Genomic DNA, 22,366 nt, shown 5'->3' on the forward strand with positions numbered 1-22,366 from the left:
TCACCATCAGCTCCAGGGCGGCCGTTGATTGGAGGCGGTGCGACTGTGGACGCTGCGGGTGCGCATGTTCCCCCGCGTCCAAGCTGCCAAAGAGCAGTGCGCCTCTTGCTGCAAACTGCGCGTTGCCCAGCTCACCGTTCTCCTCTAGCGAACGTCAAAGAAGGCAAAGACGTGCCCACGGAGGATGGCGCCATGTCCGCGAAAAGCCCCGCCAGATCCTCGGCTAGCGGCCGTCCTCAAACTTGGTGAGGCGCGCCAAACTCCAGCCTCAGAACTCGCGTGCCGCTGAAACATCGCTCTCCACCGTCCAGCATCCGTCGCCACAGAACCCCGGTGCTACCGTTCCAACGTGCTGAGGCGCATTGCTTTTTCCCCGTGTCGCCGCCCACGCGCGACCTCTTGTAGAAGCCGGGAGCTGCCGAGACCATCACCCAGCGCCCAAAACACGTGCAGCGCCGTCGTTGATGACCGACGAGACACTCAATGCCAATGGCTCCGCTGCGACAGCACCACCCAAGAGCACGGACCATGGCAAGAGTGACGACCGATCAAAAGTAGCCAAGAGCAGCTCGCCATCCAAAGACAGGGGCTCATCTGCACCCGGCTCCGACGTCCCGACGAAAACTCCAAAGAAGCGTAGAAAGGTCAATCATGGTAAGGCCGTCATGCTGTGCGCCCTCGATAGTGTCAATGGCCTTGCTGACCCTACATGCCCGCTCCAGCGTGCATATACTGCAGACGTTCGGTGAGCCGCAGGCCCTCCCGATTTGCGATACATTCTATTTTGTAGCATCCAAGACATTTGACAGAGTCTGCTAACCCCTAGTCATCAGCATATGACATGTGACCTTGTAAGTGCACCCGCTGCCTTGGTCCCTGTCTCTTGACTGATCACCTTGACCGGCCAGGAACGACCATGCACGCGGTGTATCAAGAGGAATATTGGACACCTTTGCCATGATGAGCCACGCGAAGGCGTCAAGAAGTCCAAAACAGACCCGGAGAGCGTCAACGGCGACAGATCCGGCTCCCAGCACGAGGCAACGCCAGCCGAAGGCGCTGTGAACCCCATGGCCCAGCAAACTACTGCTCAAGATGCAGGCCTGACCCTTGCGCCGCCTCCTCCTCCTGTGCCTCCTCCTGACAGAGGTGCCAGCGCAGCAACGATCGCCCAGCCCGCACCCGTGTCTGCGCCACAGCTACCAGCTCTGACCTCTCAGAGCCCGTCTCGTAAGTTACACATTTGTTCAGCGCTCAGCAGGCTTAAAACTGAATCACTGTTTAGTTGTCAACTACAACGACTGGATTACATCGTCCAACAATAACTTCCAAGACATGCACCAATTTCATCCGTCATATATGTTTGGCACGTCCGAGATCAGTAACGAGTTCAATCTACTCAACGATTTCCTCAACAGCAACCTGATGGAGGACGGCAACATGTATGGAACTGGTGATTTCCACCAATTATTTTCCGATGCATCTTTGATGAACCCTATGGGGACCCTTACCAACAACACGCCTTTTAATCCAAACGCGTCCAACAGTGGCTCGCAACTGCTGCCGCCTCCCGCTCAAAATGCCTCCGCTAACTCGATACAACGGCCATCAAGTGCTTTCCCACTGGAGAAAGCGAGAGAGAAATACTACATGACAGCAGCAGATCCTGCCGGTACGGACAGTCCTGAAGAGCGGATGAACAAGCTGCTCAAAGCCAAGATGGACGCCGGCTTGCTAAAGCCATTCAACTACGTCAAAGGCTACGCGCGGCTCAATCAGTACATGGAACAAAACTTGCAATCCATATCACGTGTGCGCATTCTGCGACAACTCGATAGGTTTAGGCCAAAGTTCCGTGAGCGCGTACAATCTTCGACAGATGTGGACCTCGTGCGCATCGAGATCTGGTTCGACAGAAGCTTGATGGAATACGATCGCGTCTTTGCCAGTATGGCTATCCCAGCGTGCTGCTGGCGGAGAACTGGGGAGATATATCGAGGGAACAAGGAGATGGCCAATCTGATACACGTTCCTATGTCCAGGTTGAGAGACGTAAGTGGCGACTTAACATGCGTAGGAAACATACTGAGACTGATGATAGGGTAATATCGCTCTCCACGAGATTCTCGCCGAGCCCTCATTGGTGTCATATTGGGAGAAATTTGGCGCAATTGCTTTCGACAACAACCAAAAAGCTATCCTCACCAGCTGCTCGCTCAAGAATCCCGATCCAAACTCAAAGGACCCTGAGATACGGTGCTGCTTCTCTTTCACTGTGAAGCGCGATACGCTCAATATGTGAGTCAAACCCAATTCAAATGCCGATCACAGCTGACGCATGGGTAGCCCCTCTCTAATTGTAGGCAATTTCCTGCCTATGCTGGAACCATCCCGTCTTCTGCTTCGTGATATCCCTCAGTAATTGTACGGTTGTACGAGTTCTATACACATGGGCGGTGAGTCTGGGTTCGAGTTGAGCGACTGAACGCAGAATGCGTAATCGTTCTGCTGTTTCTTCCTTGTGACTATTCGTTGTCTTCCTTTGTGATTGCATAGTTGGCGCATGGTCTGATAGCATCATTTTGTTCTAGTAATGGGTTCACATGCGAAAGTACTTCGGATTAGGTCCGACTCTGATCTTATTGTACGGAACAGCTGCGTCACTTCTGGATCTACCATATCATGTATGGCCAGGGCACAACGACATGGAACGGATGAACGTTCCTGTCGCATTGGCGTGAGTAGCACGGGAGATTGAAATACCCTTCTTACAAAGGAATGCTATTCTTTTTTGCCTTTTACGATAGTTGTTTGCATAAAATTTCCAATTTGATGGCAAATGGCTATTCGTGGCTTCCTCATTCGCGTGATGCTGATGAGGAAGTCACGACAGCCACCATGGCACTCTTCCGGTCACCCTCTTCACTCCACTTTCCATCCATCCACCCTATTCGCTACAGCAATGGCACCGTTTCACGCAACAGCAAGAGCAGAACGCGAAAAGAAAATCAAGTCCGTCTGTTGTAAGTAGGCTCATCTGCGGCTTCCTCCAGGGCTCCTCTAATATTCGACAGCTTTTGCGTCAGGTCTCCCGGACCGCCTCAGCACATCGCCCGACGAAACGCTTGCAGAGGATCTTCAAGACCAAATCCGCGGCTTGCCGCTCGCAGCATCCTCGGTCGTGGCAGCACAGCAAGACGAACTCGAAAAGCTGGGAACCGAGCTGTGGAACACCTCAACTCGTCTGCGACGTGATCTTTCTCACACAAACGGCAGAGCCTCAGAAGAAGCATCACGGAAATATCATGAAGCGGGGCTGTTGCGCGTCTTCTCGTTCCTGCTTTTGGACTCCGCGGGTAGCCAGTCCATTCAAGGCCGGGAACGCAAGAACTGCATCCGGCTGATGAAGATAGCGCTCAAGGCTGCAAGATGGTGCATTGAGAACAAAGAGGTCGGCAATGCGACAAAGGTTCTTGAGCGCGCTGCTGAGTATCAGGAGATGTTGGCGCAAGAGGGTGAGAATGAGAGGAACGAAGCTGAGTGGGGAGCACGACTGCGCGTTGAGTACTATGCTCTGCGGACTGCTCTGGTGAGCGCAGCATCCTCACTGAATTCACACCTTGCGTTGTGAACTCACTGATAATTTGCGAAGGCGTGGAGATCGGATCGACTGGACACTGCGGAGCACATGTTCACCAAGTGCAACCACCTCTCGCGTTTCCTCACAGCCTCTCTTGCAGAAGGCATTGCCGATCTATTCTACGAGATAGGCAAAGATCTACTTAGCAAACGCGACTGCGAGGCATCGACGCGATGGTTCGAGCGTGCTCATGATATTCTTGAAGAGCAAAGGCTTGAAATGCTCAGCGCGGAAGCGGGGGAGTTGAAAGTGAGCATCATGCATAGTATAGGTATACCAACGCGCCCATCATGGAATTATTTAACTCACGAAAAGCTAGTGCAAGCATACCTGAAGCTCAAAACCGCCGATGCTCGCACCAAAGCATGGCATATGCTCCAGCTACTCGAAGCAGTGGGTTCACTGTAACATAAGTCGGATGACGAAGCTGACGTATCTAAGGATCATGAAGGCAAGATGTCTGTAAGCCTGCTTAGGCTCGACCTTTTGTACTCAGAGACCCAAGTGGATGCCGAAAAAGTCTATCTAGGTGAGTGGTATAATGTTGAGCAAAGAACTGTGCGAGTTATCGGCACTACTGTAACCTGCTGAGCTTGTCCCCAGGGATTGCTGACTCCATCAGTCCTGCATCGGGTGATCCGATTCGTTGTACTCAATGAGCGGAATGTCAAGACGTATGTTGAGCCGCTCGCAGCGCAAACATTTAGATTGACGATGTTCCAGGATTTTACACCATGTTCACAAGCTTAAGGACCACAAGTAAGTACAATGTAAGCCGTCTTTGGTTTAGTCGCTTAATGATACCAGTACCGTTACCTCTTGCAAGGTGATCGACGAACTCATCTGCACCCGCCTTTTCCGAGAGGAGAAAGCGGCGTGGATCGAGAAAGCTGTCATCACAAGGATATGGATTACCTGCACCACACATGTTGCAGAAGGAACGCTATATCAACTCCTGGGGCTATTCGACGAAGTCCTTCGAAATGTGCAGGCCCCGTTCTCTGCGCAGGTGACCCACGCGGCACAGACTGTAAGTGGGACAAGCCTTTCTTACTCGCCTATGCTAATTGATTCCACGTAGCTGCTTTGGAAACAGATCGAGGCCACTTCTAGCCTTGGTCAGCATGAAGAAGCCGAAGCATGGTGTGGAATATGCCTTCATTCGTTGTTCGACATGGCAGGTGAGATCAACAGATCTAAGATTGCAAGGTCTTTAACGCGAAATTGGTGTATGCAGGTCCCATTGCTCACGTCCAACAGGAAGATGATCATGTGCACTATGGCACGGCATGATTATGCAGCCGCTCGGGAAATTTTCTCCAAGATGTCCGATATCGGTCGAGAAGATCGCATGACCCGGTATATGATGTACAAAGTTGCGTTGCACGGCAACTACCCAGATTTCGGTAAGCTTACTTACAGACGTATGACACGGAGAGCTACTTAGTCTCGGCAGCCGCCGAATGCCTTGATACAGTGTGCCGGCATTCATCGAACGACACTTCCCTGCTTTATGCATGTGTGATCGAGGCACAGCAATCTGGAAACAAGCGAGAGGGTATAGCGGCGCTAGAAAAGCTGCTCGAGAAGTACAACGACCAGGTACCTACTGGTGTGCACCTACCGGCACTTTTACGGTAAGCTTTCTAAATAGGCCTAGGCAACGTCGCTGATGGGTATAGTATGACTGTACGGCTTCTCATGTCGGAACAGATCAAGAATGGCGTTTTCCAGAAAGATATATTCGAACAGATCTGCAGAACATTTGAAGGAGGTGTGTCTTCACTTCTTGATCATCGCACAGAGCTGATCGTGCGCAGCGTCAGCGCATGCGAAGGCTTCGCGACGAAGACCCAGTAACCCGAGCAGGCAACAGTTCAACGTTGGAGAAATTGAGTGGTTCTCGAAAAACTCATACAACTTAGCTATCAAATACTGCGCCGAAGTGCAACCCACAAGCCTCGTCCGCTTGTTGACTGCATGCATAGAAGTAGGTAACCTCGCGCCCCGTTTCGATCCGCTGCTTCGGCTAACAGATCCGGAAGTTTGTCAAATTACTCAAGGACTTCAATCATGCGCAAGAAAAAGACGGTGACTACTGTCTCCGGTTGATGTTTTTGCATTACCTTTCCGTCTGTGCCTTTACGACTCTGGCTCGTGCGGAAGACAGTATGCAAGCTTGTGTACTTAGTCTCCACCGCATCAATGATCTAGCCACTAACAACGCCAGATTCAAAACTATCTGCAGGTTTCCAAGCACGGGAGAGAGTTTCGCTTTGTCGGTGCTGATTTCGTCGACAAGTTACGCGGGTCCTCGAAAGCCGACATGACAGCGAAGCACGTCCAAGTCGTCAAGCTGGAGCTCGAAGCTGCACTGAAACGTGAGCAGTGGGAGGAATTAGATGATCTGTTCGAAGAATGCTGGAGATACGGAGAGCCACAGCACTACGACACGCTTGCCGACCTGGTACTCATCATGTACTCCTCCTTGTCGAAAGACAACGTTGACGGCAAGTATCAGACCAGTGAGTGTGTTCAGCATGACTTACGCAAACCTCGAATGACTGACATTTGTCGCAGAGGTTCTTTCCGCGCTCCAAAAGATAATCAATGCGAGTGGGAAGACTGCGGGTTTTGATATTGTTAAGATGTCCAGGTGGATCCGCTGTCTTTTTCAACTCGCTCTGACATATGATGAGACTGTGAGCTTGAAGTGTCTCGAACATGCAACCCGCATCGCGTCTGGAAGGAAAGGGGTGAGTTCTCGTTACTTTTCCTGTTCATTATATATCTTATTGAGTACCCCTACAGACGCCTTCCCATATGCCTGAGACCCCACCTGCGACGTCGCCTTACGCATCGATGGACTTTGATATAGCGAGGACTGACCACGATGCGAAGGAGCTCAATCGTTACCCAACCACCGAGCTGGAGTGGCTTGCCACCACGGCGTTCAATCATGCGGTCGATTACTACGTGCAGGAAAAGGACGAAAAGTGCAAGCTGTGGGCGGAGAAGGCGCTTATGCTGGCTGATTGGGGCGAAGATGGCAATAGGTTGAGGGATGCCCTGATGGACAAGTACAAGGGACTTACTTGGGATGATGAAGACTGAGTGGGCCACGATCACGTTGCGGACCATCCATTCACACTTCGGCTCTGTCCCAGTATATATTCGGACACAATAACCACTTTTCTCATTTTGTAGCGACAGCTAAAGTACTCGTCATGAAGGTCCGGCAGCTTCGCCTCCTACCAATCTGTCTCAATCCATATCACCTCCTCAATACTCAGATACACATCCAAAAGTGCTCCACCCACTCACACACCCTACCTGACCCACTGCAGTAATATACTTCCACCCCACACATTTGCTCGTCTCGGCCTCACCTATCCACTGGTTGAGATAAGGCCTATTCTTGAACCTATAAGAAGTCAGCGTACCTCAGAAATGGAGTGGATAGTACGCACCGGTCGGTCTTGCAGCCTCCGCTAGCTTGCCAATTCTTCGGCGCCAGGATGTGCAACGTTGTTGTGACCGGCGGTGAAGGCGGTCCGCGGTTTCCTACCGGGCTGGAGTACGTAGGGGCGTGGGAATGTCGTCCTCGGTTGCGGAAGGGCAGGCTTCTGCCAGTGCGGCGGAAAAGGTAACCAAGAGTGTGACACGCATTTTGATGTTGTGGGTCGAGCAGAGATGGAACTGAAGAAGCGAATATACATGATGATTGTGGGTCTGATCATGTGGAGTGTATGTGTTTGAGCTTGAAACTACATACTTGGTGGAGGCAAGAGAACGGAAAAGGCCGCACCGAGCTGTTAAAGCTCCGTAGTATCCCGTAGGTAACCACAGACTGCACACAATTCTTTTTCAATTTGGTATGACGGTTAGTCAATGTTGCTTGGCGGCATTTCCGGGTCTAATGCTCGTGTGTTTGCCCAGGTCAGCTTAGACAGATTGTGAAGTTCAACTCTTTTAAAGGGATTTAACAGATCATCATTACCGATAGTACGAGCAATGGACACGAATTGAATCTGAGCTTGGTATGTATGGCCATAGTCAAGCTTACCGTGTTCCAGCGTAAGTGTAATAAACCCACACGATGATTGCGGGCGATGCGACGAGCACTGGGACAAAAGTATTTGCTTGCGAGCCTTCAGTGCTGCTATGGTGGTTATTCAGAGACATGCAATCAAGTTGTTGAAGGTTACATGATAGGGAGGGCACCGCCGCCAGGCTGACACATGCTCTTGCTGTCTCTGCACTCAAGCAATCAAACAGGGTGAGGCTTGAAACATCTGAGAAGGACTCCCACCAGGCAATCGATGAAGAATCAGGTGGACCTGCCCTGCAGTCTGATGACTTGTAAGGCGATTATGGCTCTCAGCCCTGGCTTTCCGCACCAATTGAAACTCAGAGTATCTTCATTGTGGAGGCCGCGTCAACAGAAAATACTTTCGACATGTTGTTCCAAACATACACTACAGCTTCCGACTGTGCGAGACCGTATGCTGCCGTGAACTTATCGTCTTCCTCATCTAAGCCTTCCTCTCCTCCTGTTCCTTCTCCACAACATCCACCACAAACGCACCCCCTAATAAAATCGCCGGCTCCTCAACCCTATGATGCTCATAGCTTAGCGTCCCCACGCCACCCGCCTCCAAAATTAAACTTGGATTATCCCTCAGTTCCTTTCCGACCCACCTCGCCGCAAACGCTCTCAGTATGTGCCCATGCGCCACAATCAACACATCATTCGCGCCCGTCCTGTCACTTCCCTTCCAACCCGCGCCCTTTCCGAATCGGTGCTTGTGGAAGCGCGTTCGTAGGTCGGAAATTAGAGCATCGAGTCGTTGTGTGACGTCCTCCGGCGATTCACCGCCGGGGCACCCGTCGCGCCAGATATCCCAGTCCCCACTGAGCCCTTGCTCTTTGCGGAGCTCGCGTATCCGCGCGCTCGTTAGACCCTCGTAGTCCCCGTAGTCCCACTCTCTAATGCCCTCCGTGACCTGTATCGGCGCGCGCGTTCTCACCTCCTCCTCCGCAGGCTTTCCTTCTTCGAGCTTCCAGGGATACCGCTCGCGACACCCGAGGTCGAGTAGTTCGAGAGTGCGCTGTGCGCGGTGCCGCGGGGAGACATAAATATGTGCGAGGTTGCCAGGAACAATGAGACGGTCGTCGCCGACGAGGGCTTTGCCTGTTGCGCGGATGCGTTTTTCGCCGTTGGAGGTCAGGGGCAGCTCGGTGGTGCCGGTGTGTCGGCCGTTGAGGGACCATTCTGTTTCGCCATGGCGGATTATGAAGACACGGGGGTCCGGCATTGCGCGTTGCAGGGAGTGTGAGGGTGTAGGAAGCTGTCTGGATTGGATTTGGAGTAGGAGGAAGCAAGTAGAAGGAGAGAGTGAAAGGACTGGTATCAGCAGCGAAGCGATTGAGAAAGGAAGACGGGAAGCATACACGCATACAAAGAAGTTCGGAGGTGCTCGGAAGAAATAAATAAATGGATAGTTATGACGACTTTCAAAATTGATACTACAGTACGGATAGTGGGGTAGCTCGGAGCTCTTGCCCCACTGCATACATGTCAGAGCTCCAAGCTGTCTAGTCAGCTTTGCTTTGTTTTTTACATCAACAAACCATTTTAACGGACTGCACATTGAATAGCTTGACACTTTGACCATGGCCAATTGTGGCGTGCGTGGGCGGATTCCCTATACATCATACTTCATCTGAAGCCACCCTACTCGTCCGCGACACACTGATAGTAGAAGTCTGCTTCACATTAACCATTGTCAAAATCGAAGTCAAAGCAAACGTACCATTCTGATGTTCACACTTGGTGCCACTCACACATCTCGTGCACCCCGTCCACGGCTTCCCATCCCAGTACCCTCCACACTGGTAGTACAGCGGCACAGGACACTTGGCACTGCTCGGACCCGTGACTTCAGACTCCGTCTTCGAGGGCTGCAAGGACTTCGTTGTCTGCCGAGACTCGTTAGCAAAGACTCAGAGATACCCACGACGTCCCATCAATACCCTCAAGCGAGAAGAAGAAGAAAATGACCTTCGTAGGTGTCTTTACCGGTCTAGTATACTTCGCACTTGAACTCGTCTTTTTGCTCGTTGTCTTCGCGCTGCTCATCTCAGGCGGCGCCGTGTACTTGCTGCTCGAACTAATCTTCTTAGCGCTGCTGGTTGTCTTCAGTGTCGTTTGAGGTGTGCTAGTTGGCTGGGGCCAACCTGTGGGCCATTGGAAGGTCGTGGGGAGGTGGTCGGTGCAGCGAGGACCAAGGCAGGTCACGGTGTGTGTGATTTGGCCTTCGCCTTGGAGATCTACTAGTTTGGATGCTGGGACCTGATGTTGGGGTTAGGTGGTGTTGGAGATGAGAGCAGGGAGGGTACTGACTGCGAGGCAACCTGCGCAGAGCATAGAGATGATGAGGGCTGTTCTGTGGAAGAGCATCTTATGTGAAGTAGACCCGGCTTGACGGAAGATGCAAGGAATGGAACTGTTAGCTCTCAGGTGAAGGTGCGCTGAGGATGCGCTGGTCACCGAGTTATATGGGCCCAGATATGGACGCCAGCATGTAGGTACTTGGAAGCAGTGCCATGAGGATGCAAGCTCGTGTATTAGCCTTGGCCAGGCCTATCATAGATTGGTTCGCTTGCCTATATCTCGTATTTGCAGCTTCTAGAGCCCAAGTGGATCAAGTCAGCGTTTCTGGGCTGGTTCGGAGAGCCATCTCCTGGACAAAGAAGGCGTGGAGGTCGGCCTAAACCGAGTGACACGAGTAACTGGGAGCGGCCCGATGCAGTGGAGCGCAATATCATAGCGCGTGGATGTCGGGCCTGATCACTGGCAGACCTTATAACTGCAGCCGTGGGACACAGTTTGAGTTCGTCCATTTTAGGTAATCTAGCCTGCGTGCCACACAGCACTCAAGCTGGTTTTCTGGACCTTATGGTGATGACCGCGATCGAAACGACGAGACCCGCACCGAGCAAATCTCAACTCAAGAATACCGTACACAGGGGTAGCGTGACATTTTTGGTTTGCTCTTCTGTGTGATAGTACTAGTTTACCCGCAGATTGATCTGAACATAACCCCGGTCGAAAGGCAAGTGAGACGACGAGCGCGAATGGCGATAAGAAGTCTCCTGCCAAGTGGAACGACCGCTGTGGGTGAAGATGGACCCAATGGGGCTAGAAGTGAAGGTACTCAGTCGCCATCGGAGAAAAGGATACATCACAATGGCGAGTATCCGTACAGGTCTTGATAACGGAAAGAGCACATAAAAACGCTCAGAAAATACGCAGACGATGTTCTGTAAGATGGAGAAGCCCCTAGATCTTCATTTGAGCGTCCGGAACCGACAGTGGTCTCAACCGGACATGTGTAAAACATGTAAATCCGATCCACATCGATAGGGCTCTAGACGATCAGTCTGAGTTATTGCGTGCATTGCGTATAGATCAGCAAAGCAGGGGTCGCCGCAACAGACTTCAGCTCCCGGTATTTGCTCGGCAACCCGCGGGCTAGTGAAACAAAATGGGCTGGCTTTGGGTCCAACTTCCAAGCTGATCCAAAAGGTTGTTTTCGACCGAGGAGACGCTATACAGTCATGCTCTCACATCCCCTGGAAGTCTGATAACCCCAATGCGATGATATCTGCCACTTCACGAGCAGCACACAATAACGAGCAACTTCTTCACCTGTTCACAACGCTCACTTCATCCGGGTGTGCTAGTAAATCGGCAACACCAATCCACTTGCGAACAAGGAACGCACCTTGAGGCTTGAGCTTGTGATAATAGGCATCTTCCTTTCCAATAATCTCGAAGCCCCTCTTTTTGTACCATTCCAGTCCGTCCTCGTTGGCTTCCCACACATGAGCTGTGACGCACCGAACGCCATGTACTTCGACAGCCTTGGCGACTATCCTCTGCAACAGATGTGTAGCAACACCATGCGAACGGTATGGAGCAAGCAGGCTGATTGTGGATATGTAGAGATTTGCGGAAGGCAAGATGCGACATCGAATCGCACCGACCAAACGTGGCTTCTCTATGCTCGCCAGGGGTGTACCGTCTGCCGGAGCTGCATGCCATAGAGCCATGAGCGTAATACTGTGGAACGGCTCCTCCATGGACTCGGTGAAGAAGACGGCAGGGTACGACACAGGAAGCGTCAAATTGAGGATGCGCTTGAAAGAGGGTATGAGCTCTTGCGTAAGCGGCGCGAGTTCGACATTGTCAGGGAGTGGAGGTGTGGAGAATAGAGGAGCAGTGGGTAGCTTCGGTGACGGCCCACTGGCGCTGTCTACAGTGGGAGCGGAGTTGGGTTCAGGCCCTGATACGGTCGGTTGCGCATGTGCGAATGGTACCGGTGTTGATGCTGGAGCTGGAGGTGGTTGGTCAGCTTTCATAACAATCGCTGGCTTCTTCAGCCATGCTGTTATAGAAGATTGAAGCATGCTGCTTCTAGTATGAGCGCTGCTGTTCCCGGTTGCTGCCAGGACATTAGCTCCTTGATTGCGCAGGTGCCCTTGGCTTTGGCCCTTTGTTATCACAACATGAGTGGTTCAGTGGTGCATTTGGAGGGGAGCAGCGAACGCGAATTCGATGCGCGTCGAGCCTAAACTGCTCCTGTCATAGCGCCACTACGCACTTGGCAGCCGCGATCCGGCTTCTAACTGCCAGCTCCAGCAACAACGCATCGGGCATTGCGCTTTGTCGAGCATCACCATGGGCGCCGAGAACTCGAAACCCGCTAGCGATGTCTCGCAGCACGTCTTCTCCTCGTATGTCCTTCTCCTCCACGCCAATTGACCCCTTCGCATGAATTTGAATACTGATGACATTTTCCACGCAGAGACACCCCCGTCCGATTCTCCAATGGCTTAGTCGATTCGCTGCAGAAGAATACACAGGTGAGAGCCCTACCTCGAAATCTGAAAGAAACATAAACTGACGTGTTGGCGCGGCAGACCGACTCTACCAGATCCAAACAGCAAGAACTCCAGTACCAGCAACGCCTTACCCAGGAACTCGAGAAGCTGCGCGAAAAGGAGGCCCAGAATCTCTCCGAACTCTCCAAAACCCTCGATCACGAACACCCTACCGAGCCCACCTCGCTCACCGACAAGCTCTCGGACGTCACTGAGAAGATTAGCGATGCTACGTCAAGCTCCTCTACTCTCGCCGAAAAGCGCAAGAAGCAAGAGATGAGCAACTCCAGCGTCACCAAGGAGATCGAGGCTTTGAAACAGAAGCTCGAGATGCGGAAAAAGCTGGAGGAAGCAGATCCACAGGTGAACAAGGCGAAGGAAGATGTTGTCGCGTGCTTGCGGCTGCACGACCGACGGCCGCTTGATTGCTGGAAAGAGGTCGAGATCTTCAAGAGGGAAGTAGGGCGACTGGAGAGGGACTTTGTGGAGAAGACGATAAGATAAGCTGTGTCAGATACCCGTCCAAAACCTGTGCGGGACCCTCCTCGAGGACTCCTGACCTTGTACAGATAAAATCCATGTTACCAGTATACCTCAAAACGAGCGTCTCGAGCCGCCGCTCCCGTCCTTCTCATCGTAATTGTCCTCGTCCAACTTACTTTCATCTTCTATAACATGTCTTCCCTCTGAACCCCCTGCCCTTGAACTCAATGTTGAATCGTCTTGACATTCATGGCTTCCTTGGCATGCACCTTTCCGCGGTATCTGTCCACAACATTTCCGTTTGCTTCCAGGAAGTCTCCTGTTACCTTAGCCCTCACCTTCACCGTGACTTTGCTCGGCTCGCGTTTGCAGCGAGGAAGGCGCGGCTTTTCGCCTATCACTTGCGCAGACTCGCTCACCACCCATTAGGGTGTCATACTTCAAAGCACACCGCGGAGCTTGCTCTCTCTCTCTCTGTTCTCTGCCCCATTCAAATTGCCGACTTCGCTACCAAGATGACGCCGCGGCGCGAGCAGGGTTACAACTTCGAGGACTACGTAGTCAGCAATCCGCTGGAGGACGAGATTGAGGTCCAACACTTCGGTGAGTGGCAGCCAGCAGAACTGCATGTAGGCCGCATCTCTAACACCATTGTTCATAGGCCATGATGACGAAAATGAGGATGAAAAACGGGGAGGTGAGACTGAACGAGAGTATATCCTCATTGACGACGACGATGAAGAGTATGATGCCGGCGGTCGTACAATGTTGCCTCCCGAGGAAGACACCTTTCCCGAACTCGTCGAACTGCCCTGTCATCGACTCGAAAGTGGCAGCCTCATTCGCGCAGGCGACACCGTGGAACTGATCGACCGAACCGACAGAAAGGCAGATCATACGTTGAGCGGTGATTTCCTGAAAGTCAATGCTATCATTGAGGACTTGAAGACGCAAGAAGTTAGACTAAGTGGCTACCGCCTCAGGCGGTGCAGTTATCTTCGCCCGCTGTTCGATGGTACGTGCTAGCCAAGAGGGTTCCGGTTGTCGCTATTATCTGAACTGCTCCTCGCACCCAGAATCTGCAAGAAATGCACTATGCGCCATCGCGCCGCGCTCATATGACTTGTATTGATTTCGACCAGGCAAACTCAACGAACTGTTCATGCTCATCCAAGCTTCCGAAGACGATCGCCGACCGCATATGATTCAAGGACTCCAATCCATATCTGTCATAGAAGTGCTCAAGAAGAGGAAGTGCGAGTTCACGGATAAGGACTACGAGGCGTACGATGTACGTATGGCAAATCGGTGGGCACCAGCGGGCCTAAAGACATCTATGGAGATCAAGGACTGGATCTTCCACCAAGGCACTCTCATCTGTCGTTTCGCGCATACTGTGGTCTTTGACCATAATTCTGTATCCTACAGTGGAGAAGTGCGCAAACTTTACCGTCGCGAGACCGATCGAGTCACGAACACGCCGTCCCCTCCTGCTACAACTTCCTCCCAGGCCTCGTCATTGGCGTCCGGTACTGACCGCGAGCCGAGGCAACGGCGGCCGTCGATTGAACAAATCGATGGGACATTCGCTGAGCAACGGTCTCCTCCGATCAAGTCGCGCCGCTTCACTGTCGGGGACGCATTCTCCGGAATCGGTGGGGTTTCGGAAGGTGCCAGTCAGGCCGACCTCTTCGTGAAGTGGGGCCTGGAGAAAGACGAACTCGCTATACGCGGCTATGCAGAGAACTTCCCGTCTGCAGAACCGTTACATATGGATGCGCATGACTTTCCTGCCATCGCACGACGTTGTGAGCACGGTGTCGACATACTGCATCTCTCGTGCCCATGCTGCTATTGGTCCGAGGCCCACACCAATGAGGGCAAGAACGACCAAGAAAATATGGAAACCTTACTCACGGTAGGACCATTTCTGAAGGCAGTCAAGCCTCGTTATGCAACGCTCGAGCAGGCACCTGGTCTACTCAAATTGAAGAAGCACCGCCTTTGGTTTAGGAAAGTCATTAACGACATCATCTCCATGCGATATAATGTCCGTTGGAGGGTCAGCGATCTTTCAGAGGACGGTCTGCCGCAGCGGCGTCGACGGCTCGTTTTCCTGTGCGCCAAGCAGGGCCTCCCTCTTCCAGCTTTTCCGAAGCCTGCCTGCGGACCGAAAGACAGCGGTCTTCCTTATTGGGTCACGGTAGGGGATGCTTTGGAAGCTCTCGAGCGTCGCGGAGCGAACATCCACGATGAATATCATCAACCTGAGGAGGAGAAGCTTCTGGGCCTTCCTCGGGAGCCTGTGGATCCTCGAACCATTCTCGCCAAATGCATCACAACTAGTGGTGGAGAGAATGTGCATCCCTCTGGACTTCGCAAATACACACCCCGCGAGATAGCTCAGTTGCAAGGCTTTCCGATGGATTACCAGTTCAAGGGATCTAGAGGCGAGGCCACGAAGCAGGCCGGAAATGCGTGGGCACCTGTCGCTAACACCAGATATTTCCTGCTCCTGGCTCAGTTCCTCGAGGCCTGGGACATGGGCTATATTGACGCCGAGGATGACGTAGAAGACCTCTATAACTACCTCGAGGAGAAGGGCATCCGTGTTCCCAATTCGACCAGGTATCTGAAGAAGCTTACCAAGTCAATCATATCCAAGAGGAAACACCCACTTTGGGGTAGCACATACAAGGTTGACCGGGCTCCACGCCAACGAGCTCCACGTGCTGCGCCAGTCGCGCAAACGACGAGAGGACAACGCCAGGTACGAGATGCGGCAGAGATTGCCAGACAGCGCGGAGAGATCATCGACATCAATTGAGCGTGTACGTTATGTGCCAGGTGTGACACCTGATTCAGGGCCCGAAATCTGTTCGTGACTGCAAGAAGCACACGGACGTCGAGATACTGACAATTGTGTCTACTAGCTGTAAAAAATTAATTGGCCTGCGAATCTATGACGCACATAGCCTGACCGCATGCCTGAGGATAAGTTTGGAAATGACAACAGCTTTTCGATGTTTACAGGGTGCATTGACGGATAGGCGGCTGTTCGTCCGGCATAATATACGACGTGGCGAACAAGGACAAGCACCCTAAGCATGGACAAGCTTCCATAGTAAGACCGCTAAGTTGGTGCTCCGTCATCCAATCATCGTCCTAAGCTGTTCTGTTTTATGCACCCGGCTCAAACTCCACGAACCCGCTTCGAAAACGGAGTGCACAGTTGTCGATCAGGTGCGCAAATGCAAGCACATCTTCATTATGTTTTCATGTATTCGACACAAGCACTATAAATGTACATCAGTTCGATTTCTTTGAGACTATGAATACAAGTCATCACCAATTGCACTCCTCGGTCCCCGTCCTGTCACCATCTTTCCTACCACTGTGTTGTCCCTCGTATCTTTCACGTTTTACTATACACCATGAAAGCCTCCGTCCTCGCCTTCACCTCGTTCGCGACTTTCGTTGCATCCTCTCCCACACCACGTGCAACCAAGGTCCAATATGCCGGCGTCAACATCGCAGGTTTCGATTTTGGCTGTACGACTGATGGCTCCTGCTCCCTTACTGGCACCTCCAAGCCCTACGATATCGTCACCGGCGCAAATGCCGTCGGCCAGATGAATCACTTCGTCAAAGACGATACTCTCAACACCTTTCGCTTACCAGTCGGCTGGCAGTTCCTCGTCAACGGTCAGCTTGGCGGCCAGCTCAACCCTAACAACCTCGGGCAGTACGACCGCCTTGTGCAAGGCTGCCTTAGCTCCGGTGCTGTGCTATGTATTATTGATATCCACAACTATGCCAGATACAACGGCAAGATCGTCGGCCAGGGCGGGCCTACAAATGCTCAGCTCGCGGATGTGTGGAAGCAGCTCGCCACCAAGTACGGAAAGCAGAGCAAGATTGCATTCGGCGTCATGAATGAGCCGCACGACATCCCGGATATCAAAGCGTGGGCTGCTACCGTGCAAGAAGTTGTGATTGCGATCCGTGGCGCGGGTGCGACTTCGAATCTCATTCTTCTTCCCGGAAACGGGTACACGTCTGCTGAAAGCTTTGTGCCGAGTGGGAGTGCGGCAGCGCTGGCTGCGGTGACCAATCCTGACAACACCACAACGAACTTGATTATGGACGTACACAAGTACCTCGACTCGGACAATTCGGGCACGCACACTGAGTGCGTCAAAGACAACATCTCCAACGCCTTCCAACCTTTGGCCGATTGGCTTCGTACGAATAAGCGACTTGCTATCCTGACAGAGACGGGTGGGGGGAACACCGCGAGTTGCCAGAAGTACATGTGCGATCAGTTGAAGTATTTGAATCAGAATGCGGATGTGTATATTGGATATACAGGGTGGGCGGCTGGAGGATTCGCGAGCACGTATGAGTTGAATGAGACACCTACGCAGAGTGGGAGTAGCTGGACAGATACGAGTTTGGTGAAGAGCTGTATTGTGGGAGCGTGGAAGGGTGTTTGAGTCCACAAGGGCTTTGGTCCGTTGTATCTGTTGTGGAAGATGGTGAGGGACTTACAACGTATGGATAATGAATCGATCCATTATGTTAGCTATTGCATCGCCCATCCGAAACCAAACCGTGCCGCATAACGCTGTGTACGTCTCCACTTACTGATGCACTGTTTGTATGTTGACATTCCCATTAATTGCTTGATTGCATTGCGGCGTGGTATACAAACGCGCTTTAAGACACCATAGTGCTCGACATCAAGAGCTGAACCTCTGATGATGATGATATAAGAGGTAGAAGCTAGTGTGAAACGACATCCACTTCGGAGGACAGTGCCAGTGAGCCCCCAAAGGACCCTACTCAAGTCCGATCCGAGCGCTTACTATAAGCAACATCCGTTGCGATACTGCGTCTTGTCTCCAGGTTGATCTCTGGATACTTCCGTTAAGCATAGCGTCTTCACTAACTTGGAACCACAGACGCGCAATGTTAGAGAAGGTGAAGATATTACTACCGACGACGAAAGCTTAGATGATGCAAATCTGCTTTTCGAGGTCGCTAGCATCGCCCGAGAGGCACGCCAGTTACGGGCAGCCTTGGAGTCGAAACACCGCGCAGCTCGGGCCCGTCTGACTTGTCCAGACCGAGAAAAGGCGACCTTTCGAGGTCCGACGTACATGCGCCACCCATCTAAGCGTAAATTGTGCAGCACACCCTCCTGGCGTTGTGATAGTGGTGCAGCATGCCTTCATTCGCAGCCTCAAGCCACACGGACGGTTGCGCGTGAGGTTTGTACAATGCAATAGCCGGTCAATCAATTCCACATCGGCCATAGTTTACGAAGGTGATCAAGGCGTGGAGAAGGCTCACAGCTGACGCTTCCTTTCCCAACGTTCACTAACCGCAACAACACTAGCCCCCGATCTTAAAATACGAGCGCCCGGCATCCTCGATGATCCCTCTCACGAAACATGAGATGTGCGACACGCTCCGCACCAATGGCCCCATGCCTGGAATGACACTCATTGTCGCTAGTCCGCACTTGGGGCGGAAAGCTGGGGTGCTAGTATGCGCAATGCGGAGCATCAGCGAGGCTTAGGAGCAGCTCAGCCGCAGGGACCGCGCACGAAGGATTGTACGGCGTGCGATCAGCTGTGGGTGGGCGCACCTGCGTGTGGATACTTGTCTCCTCACTTTTCTATGGTCTCTCTCTTCGATGTTTCCGAGTTCGCGACGTTGACGTTGACGCTTTGGTTGAATTGTGAGCTTTGGGGGCTGAATATGCGCTGCGAAAGATGAGTGTTTACACGTGTTATACGGATCCTGCTACCTGTTTGATGGTATCAATCGCAGCAGGGACGCCTGGTGCTGATGCTCCGGAGACAATTGGGTTCTTCACGACGTCTGCTTCAGGGGGAGAGAGCAAACCGAGGACTACGAGGACGTCGCGCACCGAAGACGACGACGGAAAGCCGTCTCAGACGGACGACAAGACACAGCCAGATGCAACGCAGCCAGTAGAGTCAGGACGAAGTTCGACACGACATACATTCGCGATAGTAACAGCAACATCAGAGCCGACGACTGAATCGACCAGCACAAGAGAAACGAACACCGATGCGGCCAAGGCTGTACCGAGTCTTGCTGCAGGGTATGCGGATGGCAACGGTGGATCAGGCGGAGGAGGTGTGTCACCAGGAGCTGTAGCGGGCATTGCGATTGCCACAGCTATCGTTGGCGCGGCTATTGCATTCTTTGCTGCTTTCATGCTGTTCAAGCGCCGGAGACCGTCGAAGCATGGTCACAGCGAGTCGTCTACGAATTTCATAACGAAGGGAGACCAACCCTCATACGTCCAGGTCTCACAAGTCGGTCCACCGCCTATCCTCGCGGCTGCGATGCCCACATTGAAACATAGCATCGATCTCTCTGATTTGTCACATTCTTCAGACTTCCTAGCTGGTGTGCTACCGCCGGCCGCAGACGAGCAAACGGTCCAGAACAAAGTCACCGCATTGTTCGATCAGACTCTTCAACATGTGAACGCCTTTTATCGCGACGTGCACGCAACGTTGACGCCGACCATGCAGAACGACCTCAAGAAATTTGGCGATTCATCGATGAATCTTGCCGAGGAACTGGAGCACTCTTCTTTCCCTACCACAGCAATAAAGCACGCTCTTGTAGGCTACATCTTGCACATTGTAGCGCCGGAAGCTGAACATCAATCAACTTTATTCCCTGCGGAGGTTGCGGGCCTCAGGCAGAACGAGCGCTCGTTCGAGTCACCAGGTTGGTTAACCCATATCCCCACCTAAATATTGCCCTCCACCTACTGACATATACCTAAAACAGACGATCAAGCCGCCTACATCCTTTACAAGCGCCTCGCCGCGCACCTCCATGCACCTCCCACCTCGTCCCTCCAATCTCGTCAATCCGACATCCGCGAAGCAGCCGAGCACTTCGCGCTGACCTTCTTCCCCTGGGCGAACCCCGCCTACGCCGACCAAGACAAAGACGAGAATCTGGTGGACGTTATAAATAATGCGTTGGATCTAAGTCTGTGGTTGTTTGGGCAGCCGTATCTGTATGAGTGGGTGTGGGAAGAAGTCGGGAGGAGAGGCACGGTTGTCAGTCCGGGTATGGTCAGGGTGACTGATGAGAGGGGGAGAATGTTGGATAGGCCCAGTAGAGTTGTTGACGCTGCTATTTCCGCAGGATAGGGGTGATATGGAACGAAATTCCATGTTTAGATGTGCATTATTTGGTATCTGCCAGTCTGGTGAGAGTGAAGTGACAGTGCGTTTCAAGCTTAGTGCTTTTCCGCACAATTCAAATTCATTCCCTCTTACAACCCTCCACTTCCCGCAACTCCTGATGGGATCCCGCCACCCTACGACCACGCACATAAACATGTGCTATGTTGCGGTCGTCACCTGACATGATGTACTTCTCAAAGATCGTCCGAAACGAGTCTCCTTCCTCACGCGGTGTCATTGCTGATTGTAAACCTGTCGTGGTCGATATCCACGACGCGTCGAACTGCTTCCCAACCTGGAAATTGCCAATGCTATCATCGAGACACATGACCTGTGCACCTCCGAGAGTCGCAAGGTAGAATACTTCCTCTAACGAAAGACCTTTGTCCTCGCCCTGAGACATGACTAAAGGTGGTGTTACAAAGTCAGTGTGATTCTACAGATGAGGGAATTGGGTGAAGGAGGTGTTCTAGCCAGCTACTAATGTCTGAAGATCTCAGATTTAGAGGTGTAAGGCCTGGAGTCTTAGACCATCGCCCAGCATGAACGCCCACATTGTACCCCGACATTACGTACCTTCTCGTGCGTTGGAAGCGATCATTGCCTAAGGTGCGGGTAGAAAGTTAGTGTGAGTCAACACAGAATCCCGTGTATGCTTCATCCACGCAAGGAAGAAAACTTCTTAGGCCAAAAAGACACATCCGCTTCGTACTGAATGGTCGGCTTACCTGGCGAATGACTGCGAGCATTTGTGAGGCCCATCCACCACCGCTGTCAGTGCCAAGTCCAACCTTGATGCCGCGTCGCAGGAAATCTCGTACGGGAGCGACCATGAAACCACCACCGACTGTCATGTTTGCAATAGGACAGTGAGCTACGCCGCATTGAAGCGCCTTCACCCTTTCCATGTCGTAATCGGTCATGATGGTGCAGTGTGCAAGAACAGATCTTGGACACAAAAGGCCAAAGCTTTCATATAGATCGGCCTCACTTTTTGCAGCGAGGACTGGAAATAGCCCCCTGGTAGCGTCGATTTCCTGTTGCGCTTCGTTGAAGTGCGTCTGCATTGCCAGGTCTTTGTCTTTCTTCATCATATTCCCGAGGCCGCAGAGAAGTTTCGAAGTACAGCAAATGGCGAAGCGAGGAGTCAAAACGGGCTTGACCAATGCATGTTTCGGTTCGGCACAGCCTGGCAGTTTTCGAATGTGCGCAACGCAATCCTGGGTTTCGCGCAAAGAGACGTCGGCGCTTTGCTCGCAGATATACTCGGGGGCATTGCGGTCCATGTTACACCTAGGCAAAGGTTAGCCATTGTTGGATAGCTTATCCTGAGGTAACACCAGGGTACAATCCAACGGTACATGTGACCAGGTATTGTGTATCCCGAGGTAACACAGGTCTCGATCCCATGGTCAACTCACTTGCCGACAAAGGCGCGCTGCCCTTTCTCAAGACATATCTCGGCCAAAATACACGTCGCCTCTGCATGCCGCGAGCCGTAATACGATGCTGTAGTGATGCCTTGTCTGAGGAAGTCAGAGACCGTGTTCTCGTACGTCCTGCGAGCGTAAGTGGCATCGGCGAAGCCTGACGCACGAGCACAAAGTTAGTGTGAGTCGAGACAGAGTGGACGGATACCTCATCCGGGTCTCAATGATCTTTGTTGGATACAGACATGCCCATGCTGAATTCGGTGGTTTGCTTACGCGCTTCGATGGGAAAGGTGACTTGATTCAACCATTCAAGGATATGTAGGCCTTGCCCTAAGCCGCGCATCGGCCACTGCGGCGCGTGGTTGTGCGTGTCGACGAAGCCAGGAATGAGGAATTCTCCTGGCTCCAGATGGTGTACTTGGGGGTCCTCCGGGATGGATAGCTCTTGATTTCCTGACCTTTCGAATGCGACTATCACACCGGCTGCGTCAACAACAAGCGTTCCATTCTCCACAATCTCGAGTTCTCCTAGGCTGATAGAGTGGACGACTGCACCATGGAAGACCTTGACTACCATTTTGGCTGGTCGGTTGGAAACCCCGCAGACCACCACT

The 22,366-nt window shown here is 52.4% G+C and overlaps 9 protein-coding genes across 9 annotated transcripts; 6 read left to right on the plus strand and 3 right to left on the minus strand.

Annotated features, from left to right (window-relative positions):
• Positions 1-464: 464 nt before the first annotated feature.
• RDS2 (Transcription factor) lies at positions 465-2,422 on the plus strand (the record flags this gene model as incomplete). Its single annotated transcript, XM_056213100.1, has 5 exons — positions 465-740; positions 966-1,230; positions 1,286-2,052; positions 2,102-2,298; positions 2,347-2,422. The coding sequence occupies 5 exons, from the start codon at positions 465-467 to the stop codon at positions 2,420-2,422; spliced, it is 1,581 nt and encodes a 526-aa protein (XP_056073408.1).
• Positions 2,423-2,962: 540 nt separating this feature from the next.
• SPO22 (sporulation-specific protein 22) lies at positions 2,963-6,754 on the plus strand (the record flags this gene model as incomplete). The annotated part of the gene is made up of 16 exons (XM_056213101.1): positions 2,963-3,023; positions 3,075-3,589; positions 3,653-3,911; positions 3,960-4,033; positions 4,082-4,169; positions 4,263-4,314; positions 4,364-4,399; positions 4,448-4,670; positions 4,722-5,046; positions 5,205-5,277; positions 5,323-5,414; positions 5,461-5,630; positions 5,686-5,823; positions 5,871-6,165; positions 6,221-6,396; positions 6,452-6,754. The coding sequence occupies 16 exons, from the start codon at positions 2,963-2,965 to the stop codon at positions 6,752-6,754; spliced, it is 2,880 nt and encodes a 959-aa protein (XP_056073409.1).
• Positions 6,755-8,175: 1,421 nt separating this feature from the next.
• On the minus strand, positions 8,176-8,958 carry SHB17 (Sedoheptulose 1,7-bisphosphatase; the record flags this gene model as incomplete). Its single annotated transcript, XM_056213102.1, has 1 exon — positions 8,176-8,958. One exon carries the CDS (start codon positions 8,956-8,958, stop codon positions 8,176-8,178), a length of 783 nt encoding a protein of 260 aa, XP_056073410.1.
• Positions 8,959-11,350: 2,392 nt separating this feature from the next.
• Positions 11,351-12,115, minus strand: N0V89_004316 (uncharacterized protein; the record flags this gene model as incomplete). The annotated part of the gene is made up of 1 exon (XM_056213103.1): positions 11,351-12,115. The coding sequence occupies one exon, from the start codon at positions 12,113-12,115 to the stop codon at positions 11,351-11,353; it is 765 nt and encodes a 254-aa protein (XP_056073411.1).
• A 271-nt stretch (positions 12,116-12,386) lies between these two features.
• N0V89_004317 (uncharacterized protein) lies at positions 12,387-13,093 on the plus strand (the record flags this gene model as incomplete). The annotated part of the gene is made up of 3 exons (XM_056213104.1): positions 12,387-12,442; positions 12,514-12,571; positions 12,629-13,093. 3 exons carry the CDS (start codon positions 12,387-12,389, stop codon positions 13,091-13,093), a joined length of 579 nt encoding a protein of 192 aa, XP_056073412.1.
• A 494-nt stretch (positions 13,094-13,587) lies between these two features.
• On the plus strand, positions 13,588-15,899 carry N0V89_004318 (uncharacterized protein; the record flags this gene model as incomplete). Its single annotated transcript, XM_056213105.1, has 3 exons — positions 13,588-13,675; positions 13,734-14,087; positions 14,215-15,899. 3 exons carry the CDS (start codon positions 13,588-13,590, stop codon positions 15,897-15,899), a joined length of 2,127 nt encoding a protein of 708 aa, XP_056073413.1.
• Positions 15,900-16,506: 607 nt separating this feature from the next.
• Positions 16,507-17,568, plus strand: EGL2 (Endoglucanase EG-II; the record flags this gene model as incomplete). Its single annotated transcript, XM_056213106.1, has 1 exon — positions 16,507-17,568. One exon carries the CDS (start codon positions 16,507-16,509, stop codon positions 17,566-17,568), a length of 1,062 nt encoding a protein of 353 aa, XP_056073414.1.
• A 1,284-nt stretch (positions 17,569-18,852) lies between these two features.
• Positions 18,853-20,283, plus strand: N0V89_004320 (uncharacterized protein; the record flags this gene model as incomplete). Its single annotated transcript, XM_056213107.1, has 2 exons — positions 18,853-19,849; positions 19,913-20,283. 2 exons carry the CDS (start codon positions 18,853-18,855, stop codon positions 20,281-20,283), a joined length of 1,368 nt encoding a protein of 455 aa, XP_056073415.1.
• Positions 20,284-20,398: 115 nt separating this feature from the next.
• Positions 20,399-22,329, minus strand: N0V89_004321 (uncharacterized protein; the record flags this gene model as incomplete). The annotated part of the gene is made up of 5 exons (XM_056213108.1): positions 20,399-20,724; positions 20,896-20,923; positions 21,048-21,612; positions 21,741-21,906; positions 22,026-22,329. The coding sequence occupies 5 exons, from the start codon at positions 22,327-22,329 to the stop codon at positions 20,399-20,401; spliced, it is 1,389 nt and encodes a 462-aa protein (XP_056073416.1).
• Between the last annotated feature and the right edge of the window lie 37 nt (positions 22,330-22,366).

The sequence above is a fragment of the Didymosphaeria variabile genome, assembly GCF_027946475.1.
Source record: "Didymosphaeria variabile strain IMI 356815 chromosome Unknown scaffold_3, whole genome shotgun sequence".
In the NCBI taxonomy this organism is placed as follows: Eukaryota; Fungi; Ascomycota; class Dothideomycetes; order Pleosporales; family Didymosphaeriaceae; genus Didymosphaeria; species Didymosphaeria variabile.